This window comes from Chlorocebus sabaeus, chromosome 23 (assembly GCF_047675955.1).
Source record: "Chlorocebus sabaeus isolate Y175 chromosome 23, mChlSab1.0.hap1, whole genome shotgun sequence".
Classification (NCBI taxonomy): Eukaryota; Metazoa; Chordata; class Mammalia; order Primates; family Cercopithecidae; genus Chlorocebus; species Chlorocebus sabaeus.
The window spans coordinates 69,659,500-69,674,051 of NC_132926.1; the positions used below are offsets into that span (position 1 = coordinate 69,659,500).

Below are 14,552 nucleotides of genomic sequence, written 5' to 3' on the forward strand. Positions count from 1 at the left end.
CATCTCATTAGTGGAGGTCCATTATTGTCTAAGACAAAATTGTAATTTGTTGATTGATTTCAGAAAGTCCTTGGGCATGTTATAGTTGTGCTTTATTTTGTGGTATCTCGTGAATTCCCCATTTTGGCAGAGATTTCTTCTGGAAATGGTCCGAAGAAAACTGGAATGGGACTAAATATCATTTTTATATCTTTTTTTTTTTTGAGATGGAGTCTTGCTCCGTCGCCCAGGTTGGAGTGTAGTGTTGCGATCTCTGCTCCCTGCAACCTCCGCCTCCCGGGTTCAGGCAGTTCTCCTATCTCAGCCTCCCAAGTAACTGGGACCACAGGCTTCTGCCATCACACTCAGCTAATTTTTTTTTGGAGACAGGGTTTCACATCGTTGGTGAGGCAGGTGTGGAACTCCTGACCTCAGGTGATCCACCCGCCTCGGCCTCCCAAAGTGCTGGGATTACAGGCATGAGCCACCACGCCTGACTGACTTTCATATCTTTTCCTTTGCAAAGTATTGAAAGAGGTAAGGTTAACAGTCAAGGTTTCGTTAAATTTCAAATGAAACTAGCCACCTGACTTAGAAATGAAGCCCCTTTTCGGCATGTTAAGGAATGGGGGTGCGTAACTTCCACATTGGTATATAATGGCTGGTAATAATAGTTTGGTCTGCCTGTTCAAAAGGCTTAGGAATAATTCAGATTAAAAAGACTTTTTTGGAGGGGTTGGGAATTATGAATTGTTTATGTGTAAACATAGAATTAATAGCTCATCACCATGCTACTCTATGCATTCCTTACCTAACACTTCTTGGGGCATGAACCAAATTGACAAACAAACTGCCTCCAAAGCAAAAAAAGGAAATGACTAATTTCTACCTCGTTGCCTTTTCTTTTCAATAATTTTTTATGCAAGTAATATGTGTGCCTGGTTGCTAGTCAAAGGCACAAAAGGAATTTTTTTTTTCTTTTTGTTTGAGATGGAATCTCGCTCTGTCACCCAGGCTGCAGTGCAATGGCATGATCTCAGCTCACTGCAACCTCCTCCTCCCAGGTTCAAGTGATTCTCCTGCCTCAGCCTGCCGAGTAGCTGGGATTACAGGTGCGTGCCACTACGCCCAGCTAAGTTTTTTTTTAATTTTTAGTGGAGACAGGGTTTCACCATGTTAGCCAGGATGGTCTCGATCTCCTGACCTCGTGATGCACCCGCCTTGGCCTCCCAGAGTGCTGGGGATTCATAGGCGTGAGCCACCGCGCCCGGCCTGCAAAAGAACTTTTGATGATAACCAAATCTCTCCCTGTCTCACTTTCTTAAGAAAGTTTTCAGTCACTTTTTAGAAGTTTCTTAGTCACTTCATAGCGCGAGGGCTTCTCAGGGGTTCTAACAGGCTGGTCAAAGACTTCCCGTATCGCATCACTTTGCGTTATATTCTGGAATTCTGAAAGATATTCATCCTCCTTTCTTCTGGCATTTATTAGTGTACTTTTCCCATTTTCTAGAGAGTAAGCATTTGCTGGTATTAGGCAATTAGTAAATAAATATTTCAATGAATGAAGTTATGTGTTTTATAATATCCTTTTTTCCTGTAAAAAATCCTAGAACTGGCCCCTTCCTGGACAAATATACTTTAATCGTACTTTGGTTCTTATGTCAGTTCTCTGTCAGTTCTTAATTTCTTTATTCAAAGATGATTTCTTCTGGACTTGACGACTTTATGCCTGAACTGTAAAATATTGGCCCGTAGGCAGTTTTTACAAAGTACCCATAAGAAGAATGAAATTATCCATAAGTATAAGGGCAGGAGGCATAACAATGGAATACTGATTGGGCAAAGGGTTATTGGAAGAGGTCAGTTAGGGCAGAATGGACAGAAGTGTGAGCTGGTGAAACATACCTCCACCCCAGTAGCTAATTTACCTCTGGCATCCATGCTCTCTAAGTCTTATCATATTACAGTATGACAGGTAAAAAGTTAAGAGGTTTTCATGGGCGTGTTTGCTTGAAGTAGTGACAGAAATACAGCATTTCTGAGACTCTCCTGGCCCTGTTCCAGGTCCCTGTGTAGACACACCTGCACTATACAGAAAGCTATAGAGGGAATCATGAGATGTCATATTTTTTTAAGGTCAGCACTGGATTTGTTGCATAACATTGGATGCTTTCTTTGTGTCCTCTCTGTAGAGAGTAACAAAAGATGCTAAAGGATAATATTTGCAAAGCATTTGTAGCACCAGATTCTATATAAATGCAGAATTGTCACAAAAGATTGGCATGTTCTGGTAGTTTTGGAATGATTGTTTTGGAAAATTTTCAGATTTGATGATTTCTTCCTCTGCATGAAATTTTAGAATTTCTATATACTTTCTAAACTCCTGAGCTGGTTTTCTGAGCTTGCTTTTGTGTATAATCTTTGTGATTAGAGTATTAGATCCTTTTTATGCTTTATAAATCTGTTATCTTTATTTGAAAACCCTAACATTTCTACTGGACATAGAAGCACAAATATAGTTTGAATAAAGACAGACTTGATTTACATATTTTTAAAATCTGTACCATTTCATTGTCATACGTAATTTCAGGCATAATTGTTTCCTCTTTGTTCACGAATTACTTCTTGTTTACCTGTTTGGGATAGAAGAATTAGGTGGAGTTGTGTGACTCTATCTTCTCTAGTTATTCCATCTGTTTCTGTGCCTAGATGGGAGAAAGGATCCATAAGTGAGATTAGATCAAAATGGAAGACTATCTTCATATGCCAGCATTCCAGAAATATTTTGAATTAAGAGGAAAGGTGTGTGCACTTTCTACAGTAACCTGGAAAGTGAGAAAGTTTGATCTAAAATTTTAGATCAAAGAGACAGAGTCTCACTCTGTCGCCCAGGCTGGGGTGCAGCAGTGTGATCTGGTCTCAATGGACCAGAAATGATAAGAAAAATTCCTGAAAGGCTAATGGGAAACAATTGAAGGTGAAAACCACAGCCCAAAACATGAGCAAAAGAACTATGAAAGGTTATAGTGATAGATTGAGTATTCCAAGCTTAGTGGCTGTGGATAGATGAGAATCATAGAAAGCTCTGGGTAACCATTAGTGTGATGTCTATAGAGCCTGTGAGATACTCAGTATCTTTCCAGTAAATTCTTTTCATAGTTACATTGGACAGAATTTACTTTAAGAATCCTTGCTTGATGTACTTACACCAGGGATGCACTTAAAAAAGGATAAGCTTTTTGTATTCATCATGATATTTTTAGTATACAGTTGGATCCAATTTTCTGTACTGTTACTCACGAGTTTTACTTGTGATACTGGCCTGCCTCTTGAGCCAAACATACATATTCAGAAAATGAAGGTGGTAGATTGCCTGAATGTTCCTATTTTGTACCTCAAGAATGCTGTAGCCGGGTGCGGTGGTGCATGCCTGTAGTCCCAGCTACTCAGGAGGCTGAGGCAGAAGGATTACTTGGAGGTTGCAGTGAGCCAAGATCACACCACTGCATTCCAGCCTGGGCGACAGAGTGAGACCCTGTCTCGGGAAAAAGATAAGAATGCTGGAAAATCTGGCTCACGAATCAGTCATTTCTACCGCTTGTCACAGCTGATTCCATCTTTGGATGTCTTTGCTATTGGATACTCCCTTACTATTGGGAGCCACTCCGTGAATTAATCCTAAACTCTTGCTCAGAAGTCGAAGTCCTTGGCTGAAACCACAGATCATATGCCTGTGACCTGGCTGTCAGTTATTCTGGGAGCCTGATTCCTGCCTCCACCAAGACTCACATAGGGGAATTGTTTGCACATTGGCAGAGGGTTTGATATGTACCCAGAACAAAAAGGACTAAAGTGGGAATTTCTCTAAGAAGGTTTGGCATTAGAAACTCTTTTAATGTAACCCACAGCTGAAAGGACAAATATCATATACTCATCTTTTATTCCCAAAAAGAAGTTGATAAAACTATTAGTCATTGATTAAAGGCCAAAACAGAATAAGACCAAAAAAGCAGAATTGAAGGAATCATCTGTTTGATTAAGGATATACGTTAGGGCCATACACCAGCCATTATACTTAGTGGTGAAATTTTAGAAGCAATTCCATTACAGCCAGGAAGACGACAGGGTGCATGTTCTCAAAACTACTAGTTATTCTTTTATTGAGGTCCCAGCCAATGCAATAAGAAAAGAAGAAATAAATGTGGAGGAGCATTTTGAAAAAGCATTTTGAAAAGTGATTATCTGAGAAGACTCCATAGACAAACTAACAAGAATTTAGCAAGATGGCTGGGAATAAGACTGATAGGGAAAATTAGTTGGCTTTCCAATGCATTAGCAATAGCCAGTCAGAAAGTAGAACAGCAATAAAACTAAAATACCTAAGAATCCGCCTGTGTTATTTTCTATTGCTGCATAACAGATTATCACAAGCATAGTGGTTTAAATATACCGCCGTTTATTATTTCACAGTTCTGTAGGCCAGAAGTCCAGGATGTCATGGCTGGTTTCCCTGCAGCATCCTACCAGGCTGAAATCAAGGTGTTAGTCAGCTGTTGTCCTTATTTGAGGACAATGGGGAAGAATCGACTTCCAAACCCTTGTCAGTTGTTGGCAGAATCCTGCTTTTGTGGTTGTAGGACTGAGGTTCCCATCTTTTTGCTGGCTGTTAGCTGGGGGTTCCCCTCAGGTCCTGAGGCTATTCCCATTCTTCTCAGCCCCTCCATCTTTCAAGTGACAGGGACGTGTGGAACCCTTCTCGTGGTGTGAATATAGTTGACTTTCCCCCTCCTTTTCCCTTCTGCTGGAGAAAGTGCTATGCTTTTTAGAGCCCATGTGATTAGGTCTACTTCAGTGATCTCCCTATCTTACTGTCAACTGTGCCATATAGCATAACACTATCATAGGGGTGCTATTCTCATTGTGCAGTTTCCAGAAGTCAGGGCAGGACATCTTTGGGGGTGGGAGGGCATTTGGTAAATTTGCCTGCCACAAGGCCTAAATAGAATTTTGTAAAACCCACATAAAAAGTGTAAAATGTCCTCGAAGGATATAAAAGACAACCATAGAGGTTTTGCTCTGTAAATATCATAGTATCTACACCTACCCCTACCACATCATCTGGTCTGTCAGTTACATTTAAATCCAGTTAAACCCCCAGCACAATCATTTATTCAATTGAGTAGCTGGTTCTAAACGTTCCTGAGTGGAGAAAAATGTTTAAGAACTGGCAAAGATAGTTTTGAAAAAGAAAAATGGATATCAAACAAATTAAACTACATACATTAAAATCTTGGGGTACTGGTTCTGGAATAACCCATGAGATAGAATACTGGGGATTCATTTAATAGATGATATAGTTGTTTCAAATCAACAGGGAAATGATAGCTTTTTTGGGAAATGGTGGTGCAGTTGTCTATCCATTTGGAAGCAAAGTTAGACCCTTATCCCAAGAACAGAAATAATTTCCATATGAAATGAAAAGCTAAGTATAAGTAAAATTCTACAAGTATTTAGAAGTACTTAGGAGAATTTGCTCATAAACTTTGGGTTATGGAATGCCTAACTCAAAGGCTAGGAAATGCAATTGGCTAGTAAGCACATGAAAGAGTGCTTGCTTTTATTAACGTCAGGAAAATGTAAATTAAAACAATTCCTTTATTCCCCTCTTTTTTTGCTCAATCAGATTGGAAAAACATTTTTGCAATCCAAATGTTGGCAAGGGTGCGGGGAAAACATATACTCTCATTGAATGAATTGTAATGGTCTTTTTGGCAGTGCCTACTGTAATTATGAGTATACATATCCTTCAGATGAATAATTTCACTTCAAGATTTTTACCCCAGAGAAATGCACAGGTACATGAGCACAGAGACATTTACAGACCACTATGGCATTGTGATTATTGCAGAAAATCTCCAATAACCTAAAGATTCATCATGGAAGGGCTTTTTGTTTATAAATTATTTAATGGATTTTGAAAAAGGAACCAGTTAAAGTTAGCCAAAGTAATTTAGAGGAAAACAGAATACCTATGGAATTTGTAACAAGAACTTTCTTCTCCTGGTGTGTACTTTTATAACCTCATATTGCCCATTTTATAATAAATTTAATAAAAACATTTCCCTCATGCTAACAATCCATTTTCTAAAAGCAGTGCAGTATTAAGTGCTCACCATACATGGATAAACGCAATCCTGGTAATTTTCTGAGGGCAGATGAAACTGAACAAAAGCCCTCCTTTATTACCATAATGGGAGACTTGTTGTGGGATTTCTTTTATTATCTTGTTATACCAGCCAGAGATGGGGCAAGAGAAAGGAAGAGGCTGTATCTATACCTATACTATAAAAATGGATTATTTTCTAAACTTATGTGGTGTGTGGAGTAGTGCTTGCTGATGAAGTGTTTCTTACATGTGTGAATATTTGATTTTTAGTATGTTAGATGATAAGAATCTTAATTTAAAAAATCTGTATATGTAGTAGGTGGGGAGAGAAGAGATTAGCTTTTTAGGTAGTTATCAGTATTTAAAAAGCAGCCAAAAGAAAAGTTTTGTGTCTGTGCTTATGTGAAAGAGATAAAGTGAAATATCTTCACAAGGGCTTTTGAGGACATTAGCTTTAGTAGCTTTAATCTATGAGTTTATTATTTGAGGAGTGAAGATAAAAGCTTTGACTATTGTTAATTTTTATATATCTTCTGTATTCATTGTGAGAGTAATGCTATAGGTGAAAATTGCTTTTAAAAATGAAAGAACGGTGGAATTTTTAACCAAAGTGTTTTTTTGATGCATTTATTAGATGTTCTTCATATAAAAGATTATCTTTATTAAAAAAATTTTGTCCTGAAGATAATTTATAATCCCAGAAGCAAGAAGCTTATATTAATTTAAAACCCACTATGATTTCAAAAGTATTTTCCAAAGCAGTTTCTATAATACACTTTGCTTTAAATCACATTTTTTTTCTTCGTAATTGAGGCACAACTTACAGAGGGAACCATGGTCTAATACAATTGCTGCTATTGTGAGTGAAACTAATAAAAGATGAGAACCATGATTGTGTCCTATTTAGGAGCAAAAAGGCAGCTGAAAAATATAAAACTGAATTATTTTTGCAGAAGTCAACGAAAGGTTCCATTGTCCTTGACCACGTATTCCATCACGTAAACCTTGTGGAGATAGATTATTTTGGGCTACGTTACTGTGACAGAAGCCATCAGACGGTGAGTACGGTGACTCTGTTAAATTTTTCTGTTTATAAATTTCACTCTGTCTCTAGCTTTTCCTGATACGGTTTTAGGTGGTTAGGTTCTTTGTCACTGAAAAAGACTGACAATCTCAAACATGTTTTCCCCTGATAATTTCTTTGCATTTTTTCCTCTTCTGCCAAAAGTCTATGGAGTTGCTGGATTCACAGCTTCTGTACATGTGTCGTCCTCTTTGCAGATGGCATATGTGGTTTCCAGATTTGCAACCTTATGAGAATGAATGCAGAGCATCAGTGCACATGGAGGACTGAATATGTCATTTAATATGTGTTGGAAGGCAAGTGGCTAGTCTCTTGAAGTGACACATATTAATTGCCTTTTAAGAAAGGGAATGGTTAGAGAAGAAATACAGTGTAAAAAAAAAAAGTGACTACCTAAGTTTTATAAGTGAGATGAGCTGTTACAAAATAAAATAAGTAGAGGTTTTTTTATTCATGAACCTGATGAAATAAGAGTAATAAAGACAACTTAGCTTTTAGTTCTTATGTCAGTTGTTCACAAAGGTTAATTCAGAAGGTCTTCCAGTCCGGAGTAGAGAGTTCCTAAGAAATTCATCACAATGGAAAAACTTTGGAGATGAAGATTTTGAAGGATGAAAGGATATTCATTAATGTGACTTTTGGTTTAGTCTGAGAAAGATCTTAGCTTCAGATAGGCACAGCTTCATTATGCAGAACGCTCACATGCTTATCTCAGAAATACCCTATTTGACTTGCCTTTTATTTTTCGTCCTATTCAACTGCTGTTGAAATAGAGATGTTCTCTTCTTCCTTCATTTGTTCTCCCATCCTCCACTGGGTCTTTTGTGGTACATTCAGTGAAGAACATGATTTTCTGAGTGGTGTTGCCGCTATTGATGGTGATCACTTGTTACTTTTCTTGAGCTAGTTCCTTAATCTATTCTGTGTCATGGGAGGATTTCATAAAGTTAGAATGAAAAATTGAGTATGTTGGACAGCTTTCCATAGAAAGGAATAACTTTCTAAACGCTAGTGGTCATTATGGCATGTTGCAAAAAAGGGGAACAGACATGTTTAGAAGTCCACTGAATTCTATCTTGTACAGACCACGAATAAATATAGCAGAACTGTAAATTTATACAGAAAGATTAAATTGAAGGCTAAAGAAGGTATCATGTGCTACATTCATAGTTTTGAAATAACATTTTTTTCCTAGCAGAGAAAACTACAGTTTTCTGATCTTACCTACTATGTCAGACTTTCCCTGGAAAGATTGACTGTCTTGCTAAAGTTATATAGACCTTGTCTGTCTCTATCTTCCCCCTAACGATTCTTTTAACTTTACAAAGAAAAAATGTGAAAAGCTAGAGAATTTCAAAACAATGACCCCCTACTGTAGCAGTTAGCATTGCTAGTTTATTGAAAGTTTTGTAGGGTTTAAATTAAGAACATTTTTTCCTCTTTTACTCCCAAGGTTTGGCATTTATGATGGTGTTTATAGTACAGGTTTTAGGAGAAATGACACATTTAGAAGGAGAAAGCTCTTAAGTCATATTGTTTTGATGTGATAAGAATATCAGGTGTGCAAAATGACATGAAAAAAGTATTCTTTGCCTCTTTTTGTTATATTCTAATAGTGAATTCAGCTAAAATAGAGGTGATTTATAAACATTGCTTAGTCTTTGCATGTTCACATGTATTGTCTGATTACCTTTTAATTGTAGGAGGCTGTGAGAATAAGGTAATGAAATTTTGCACTTCCTCTTGGCAACAGTTTCATCAAAAGTATACTAGAAGCAACCCTGCATATCTGATAGTTACTTAAACAAATAAGGATTTAAACAAAAATACCCTGTGTTAAAATAGTACAGGATATGGTTAAAAAAATCTTTGTCTTAAAAACCAAGTAATGGTTTTCATGAACGTTGATTGAATTACTGTACATTCGGGACCTCACATGACAGAGAAGTTGTCTGCACTGGAGGACCAGGAGAACCTAGAACCCTGGAACTCATCATTCATCATCATTACCAACGTCATAATCAGTGCACCAGAGACTGTAAACATTTTTGTTTGTTGAAATTGTATGCTTAAAACAGTTTTCTAAAGTATTATCTTTCTATTAGAGATGATGAAATGCAAACTAAGAAGGTTAAGCACCTTTCCTAAGGTCGCATAATCAGCACGTATTAGGACCAGAATTCCACCCTAAGTCTGAGTGTCTCCAAGACCTTTCAACCACTATAATATCCTGACTTTCAAGACAATTGAAATTGCAGCAGCACAGTCTTCCCTTTAAAGAACAGGTGTATTTGAAATTAATCAGAGGCTGGAAGGAACTTGAGTCATCTTTTAGGCTTTCAGAAGTTATTATAAATGGATTGTGATCTGGTGGAATAGATACCTGCCTTTGGAGTCAGAAGATAGGTTTGAGTCCTGTGTCTGCTCCTAAAAAATGGTCAAATCACTTAATTTTTCCGAATCTTGATATGCTTATCTGTAAATTGACAATAAAATGCTTTTTCTCCTCAACTCTCAGGATTGATGTAGGATTAAATCAGAACACATGATAGCTCTTTGTAGATGATAAGGCATTAAACATGTAAAAGGCCTTTCCTGTTGAAACTAGGATGGGAGCAAATATTGCTGGTGATACCAGTGGAATGAAGGAAGAAGGAGAAAGTCTAGAAGAAAGAAAAGAAAAAATTAAATAAACTGTAGATTCTTAAATACCTTTGGAGATTTTTGAAGATGAGTTTTGTTGATATTCAAAGCAGTAATAAATATAAATGTGATATCTCAATACTACTTCTGGTTTTAAAATTAGTTTTGAAAGGGAAAATGCTTAGCCCGGGCATAGAGCCTATTTTCTGTTCCACTCTGGCTTGTGCCAAGTCTTCTTGATCCAGACTGGTGTGTGTGGGGATGTAGGTCTCTTATATTAGGGCCTTGGTCTGACTTACAGAAAATTCCCAGAAATTATAGTTATGTCTTACTTTAGTGTTAGCACTTGAGGCTCCTTTACAGATTACTCCTTGAAAGGCAGAAGTTGTATATAATTAGAGCTTTTCTCAGAATATGGAAATCAGCGTGGCATTGAGAATTAGGTTGCTGGATCTGCTGCCCTTTTACTTAAGAAGTCAAAGGAGGGGGAACGTGTGGAGCACACAGATGAAGACAGCATGCAGACATTGTCTTCTGCCAGTGAACTCTGTTTTTGCTTTGCTAAGACAATAAAAGCAATCAGAAACGTCCCGCTTTCTTGACCACCCCACCCCCAAACACCTAGTTGCTTCTTACACTTCCTATCCTGTTACCAGTGTCTGTGAGTTGGATCTTACCACCTTGCTTTTTCTGTTTGGTGTCTCTCTACCCTACCTACTCCCTCCTTCCAGTCAGTGTTTGGCGTGTTCAAGTCTCTCCCATTTAGAACCTCCCATACCCCACCTCCCTTGTCCTCCTCTATCTGCTGCCATCTTTGGCTCCTTCTGCACCACACAGAATCTTCAGAAAACTTTGTCTAAATTTCTTACATTCACTTCTGAAATCCCATTGTTTCCTAAACGTATTACCATGCAGCTTTGATCCCAGTCACATCACTGAAACTGGCCCTGCCTTGCCAGTTGCTAAATCTAAGAGACTCTATCAGTCCTTATCTTACTTGACCTTTCTTTTGCTTTGACACTAACAACTTGTCCATTCTTGAAATCTCTTTTTGTTCTTCTGGCACTATATTATTTTTGTTTCTCTCTTTTCATGTTTTCTCTAGTTATTCCTATTCGTCCTCTCTACGATCATGATTCCACTGCCTGTTCCATAAAATGTTGGTATTCACCAGGATTTTGTCCTTGATTCTCTTATGCTTTCTGTTCAGGCCCACACATTTAGTGCTACCTTTGCTAGTACTGTTTATCTCTGAGATAATTTCCTTAAGCATCTAAACTAAACTGTGTATGTATTAATATTTGTATTCTCTTCCCTGCCCCCAAGTACTCTGAGTATTGAACAAAAGTTGTCATCCATTGAGTTCTAGCAGGCAAGCTCAAGTGTGTCCTCTCTGCCATTAGTAGTGGCCCTCTTCCTTTCATCCTGATGCTGTACTTTGTAACATGTGCAGGGTTTCACGTTCTGTGATTGTATGTTCTGGAAAGTCCCTATAATGATTGATAAAACATGTATAAGTGATAATGTGAGTCTTGTTGCAAAGAAAGGAAGATTGTAATGTTGGATCATTACAAAATGAAACTTACTATGTGAGATGTCTTCAAGCATCTGTTGGAGGAACAGAGGGGAAAGATCAAGAAGCAGAAAGTTCCTCTCAGGTAACCCTTTGACTTTATGAAGAACATCATAAGAAGCACAATATCCTGGGAGGGCTGACAACAACACATGAAGGGCATCTGGGAAACAATGATGGTGGGTGACTTTTCAAGAGTCCAGGACCTGGAAGGGAATGCCAGAAGCATCTATAGAGGGCTCCACAGCACCGAAGCTCTCATTTTCCTGCTGACGAATGTGTGTTACTTTTCCTTGGTAATCTCGTCTGTTCCATGGTTTAAATCATATCGAAAGACTGAGCCTCAAATTCCTATCTACAACCCAGATGTTTCGGGAGGGACTACACTGTGTTAAAATTCAAAATCTGGATTCAGACTGTATGGGTTCAAACCACAGTCTACCTGGAGAGCTGTGTGTCACTGAGTGAGTCTCCCTAACTTTTCTATACCTCAGTTCCTCTGTTTATAAAGTGAGGCTAGTAATAGTACCAGCTTCATAGGGTGGTAGTGATGATTGAAGGAATCTATAAAAAGTACACAGACTAGTGCTTTAAAATGTATGGTCCACATAATGTTTTAGCTGCTATTCACTACTTGGATACCTCTCATGTATCTCAAAGGTAATATATTCAAAACTGAAGTCATCTTCCCCTCCAAATCTGCTTTTTATAAGAAATGTTTCTGAGATCAGTGATTTTCAAGATTTTTTTTTTTCTTTTAGAGATGAAGTCGCACTATGTTGCTTAGGCTGGTTGATTTCAAACTCCTGAGCTCGAGTGATCCTCCTGCCTCAGCCTCCTAAAGTGCTAGGACTACAGGTGTGAGCCACCATACCAGGTCTACGATTTTTTTTTTAAAAAAAACCATGTACTTGTGTATAATTTTAGATTGAGAATTAAAATTTTGTAAGTTTTAGCAGATCCAGGTCTTTGGTTTATCTTAAATATTGACATTGTAAAAGCAAATTGTCATATTCCTTTTAAGTGTATCCTGTGAATTTATATTTCATAGCAATTTTGTACTCTTCATCAACCTTTACAAAAATATATAAACAAACTCTTTTTTAAAAATCAGAAACTTTTCTTTATTCCTTTTATGTCTTTAAACTTGTATTCCTATTCTACTTTCTCCCTAAAATGTTATATTTTTATTAATAAAATACATATATCCATAATATACATATAAATTTGTATTTTAAAAGTTTATTTCCTGAGATGTTAAGGATCTAATTGTTAGTGAACCCTAAGAGTAGTTGTTATTACCATGGTTGTCACTATATAATTAATTAAAACAGCAAAATACTATGCATTTTAATAATTATTAAACATATTTTCTGGGGAAAATGACAGATGGGGACAGGACTAGATTGCAGCTCCCACTCGGACAGATAGTGCAGTGTGTAGAGACTTGCACTGTGAAATTCTGCTCTAGAACTACTGCAGAAATATACCAAGAAAGCTGAGAGAATCCACAGACCCTTTGAAGGAAGCAGATTGCTCCTGCAGGACCCCAGAGACACTGCAAATACTGTGCTGGTATCCATGGCTGAGAGATATGAGGACGGTTCACATCACAGGACTCTGTGCAGATAACCCTTAGTACCAGCCTGGAGTCTGGTAGCCCTGCTGCGTGGCTAGATCCAGAAGGGAAATAACAGTTACTGCATCTCAGCTCTCAGGAAGCCACATTCCTAGGAAAAGGGGGAGAGTGCTACATCAAGGGAACACCCATGGGACAAAAGAATCTGCACAGCAGCCTTGAGCTCCAGATCTTCCCTCTAACATAGTTTACCCAAAGGAGAAGGAACCAGAAAAACAATTCTGGTAATATGATAAAAGAAGGTTCTTCAACACCACCCAAAAAAGCATACTCTTTCCTCAGCAATGGATCCAAACCAAGAAAAAGTCCCTGATTTACCTGAAAAGGCATTTAGAAGGTTGATTATTAAGCCAATTGAGGAGGCACCAGAGAAAGGTGAAGTTCAATTTAAGGAAATAAAAAAAATGATACAAGAAATGAGGGGAGAAATCTTCAGTGAAATAGATAGCATAAATAAAAAACAATCATAACTTCAGGAAATAAAGGACACACTTAGAGAAATGCAAAATGTTCTTGAAATTCTCAGCAATAGACTCGAACAAGCAGAAGAAAGAACTTCAGATCTCAAAGACATGGTTATCAAATTAACCCAATCTAACAAAGACTAAGAAAAAAAGAATTTAAAAACATGAACAAAGCCACCAAGAAATTTGCGATTACATAAGTGACCAAACCTAAGAATAATTGGCATTCCTGAGGAAGAAGAGGAATCCAAAAGTTTGGAAAACATATTTGGGGGAATAATCTAGTAAAACTTCCCCAGCGTTGCTAAAGACCTAAACATCCAGATAGAAGGAGCTCAAAGAATACCTGGGAAATTGCAAAAAGATCATTACCTAGGCACATTGTCATCAGGTTATCTAAAGCTAAGATGAAGGAAAGAATCTTAATAGCTGTGAGGCAAAAGCACCAGGTAACCTATAAAGGAAAACCTATCAGATTAACAGCAGACTTCTCAGCAGAAACCCTACAAGCTAGAAGGGATTAGGTCCCTATCTACAGCCTCCTTAAACAAAACAATTATCAGCCAAGAATTTTGTCTCCAGCGAAACTAAGCTTCATAAATGAAGAAAAGGTAGTGTTTTTCAGACAAACAAATGCTGAGAGAATTTGCCACTCCCAAACCAGCACTATAAGAACTGCTAAAAGGAGCTCTAAATCTTGAAACAAATTCTGGAAACACATCAATAACAGAACCTCCTTAAAGCATAAGTCTCACAGGACCTATAAAACAAAAATACAAAAAAAAAAAAAAAAAGTATACAGGCAACAAATAGCACAATGAATGGAATAGTACCTCATACTCAATACTAATGCTGAATGTAAATGGCCTAAATGCTCCACTTAAAAGATACAGAATTGCAGAATGGATAAGAATTCACCAACCAGGTATCTGCTGACTTCAAGAGACTCACCTAACACATAAGGACTCACATAAACTTAAGGTAAAGGGGTGGAAAAAGATATT

At 37.6% G+C, this 14,552-nt stretch overlaps 1 protein-coding gene across 5 annotated transcripts in view; it reads left to right on the top strand.

Annotated features, from left to right (window-relative positions):
* The window catches only part of EPB41L4A (erythrocyte membrane protein band 4.1 like 4A), a 275,434-nt gene that overhangs the window by 106,326 nt on the left and 154,556 nt on the right, over window positions 1–14,552 (top strand). For all 5 annotated transcript variants that reach the window (XR_012090887.1, XR_012090888.1, XM_073010770.1 and 2 more), the window contains one exon: window positions 7,099–7,203. Coding sequence is in view for 3 of the 5 variants with exons in the window: in XM_073010770.1 (XP_072866871.1) it covers window positions 7,099–7,203 (105 nt within the window). In the remaining 2 variants the exon portion in view is untranslated. The remainder of the gene's footprint in view (window positions 1–7,098; window positions 7,204–14,552) is intronic.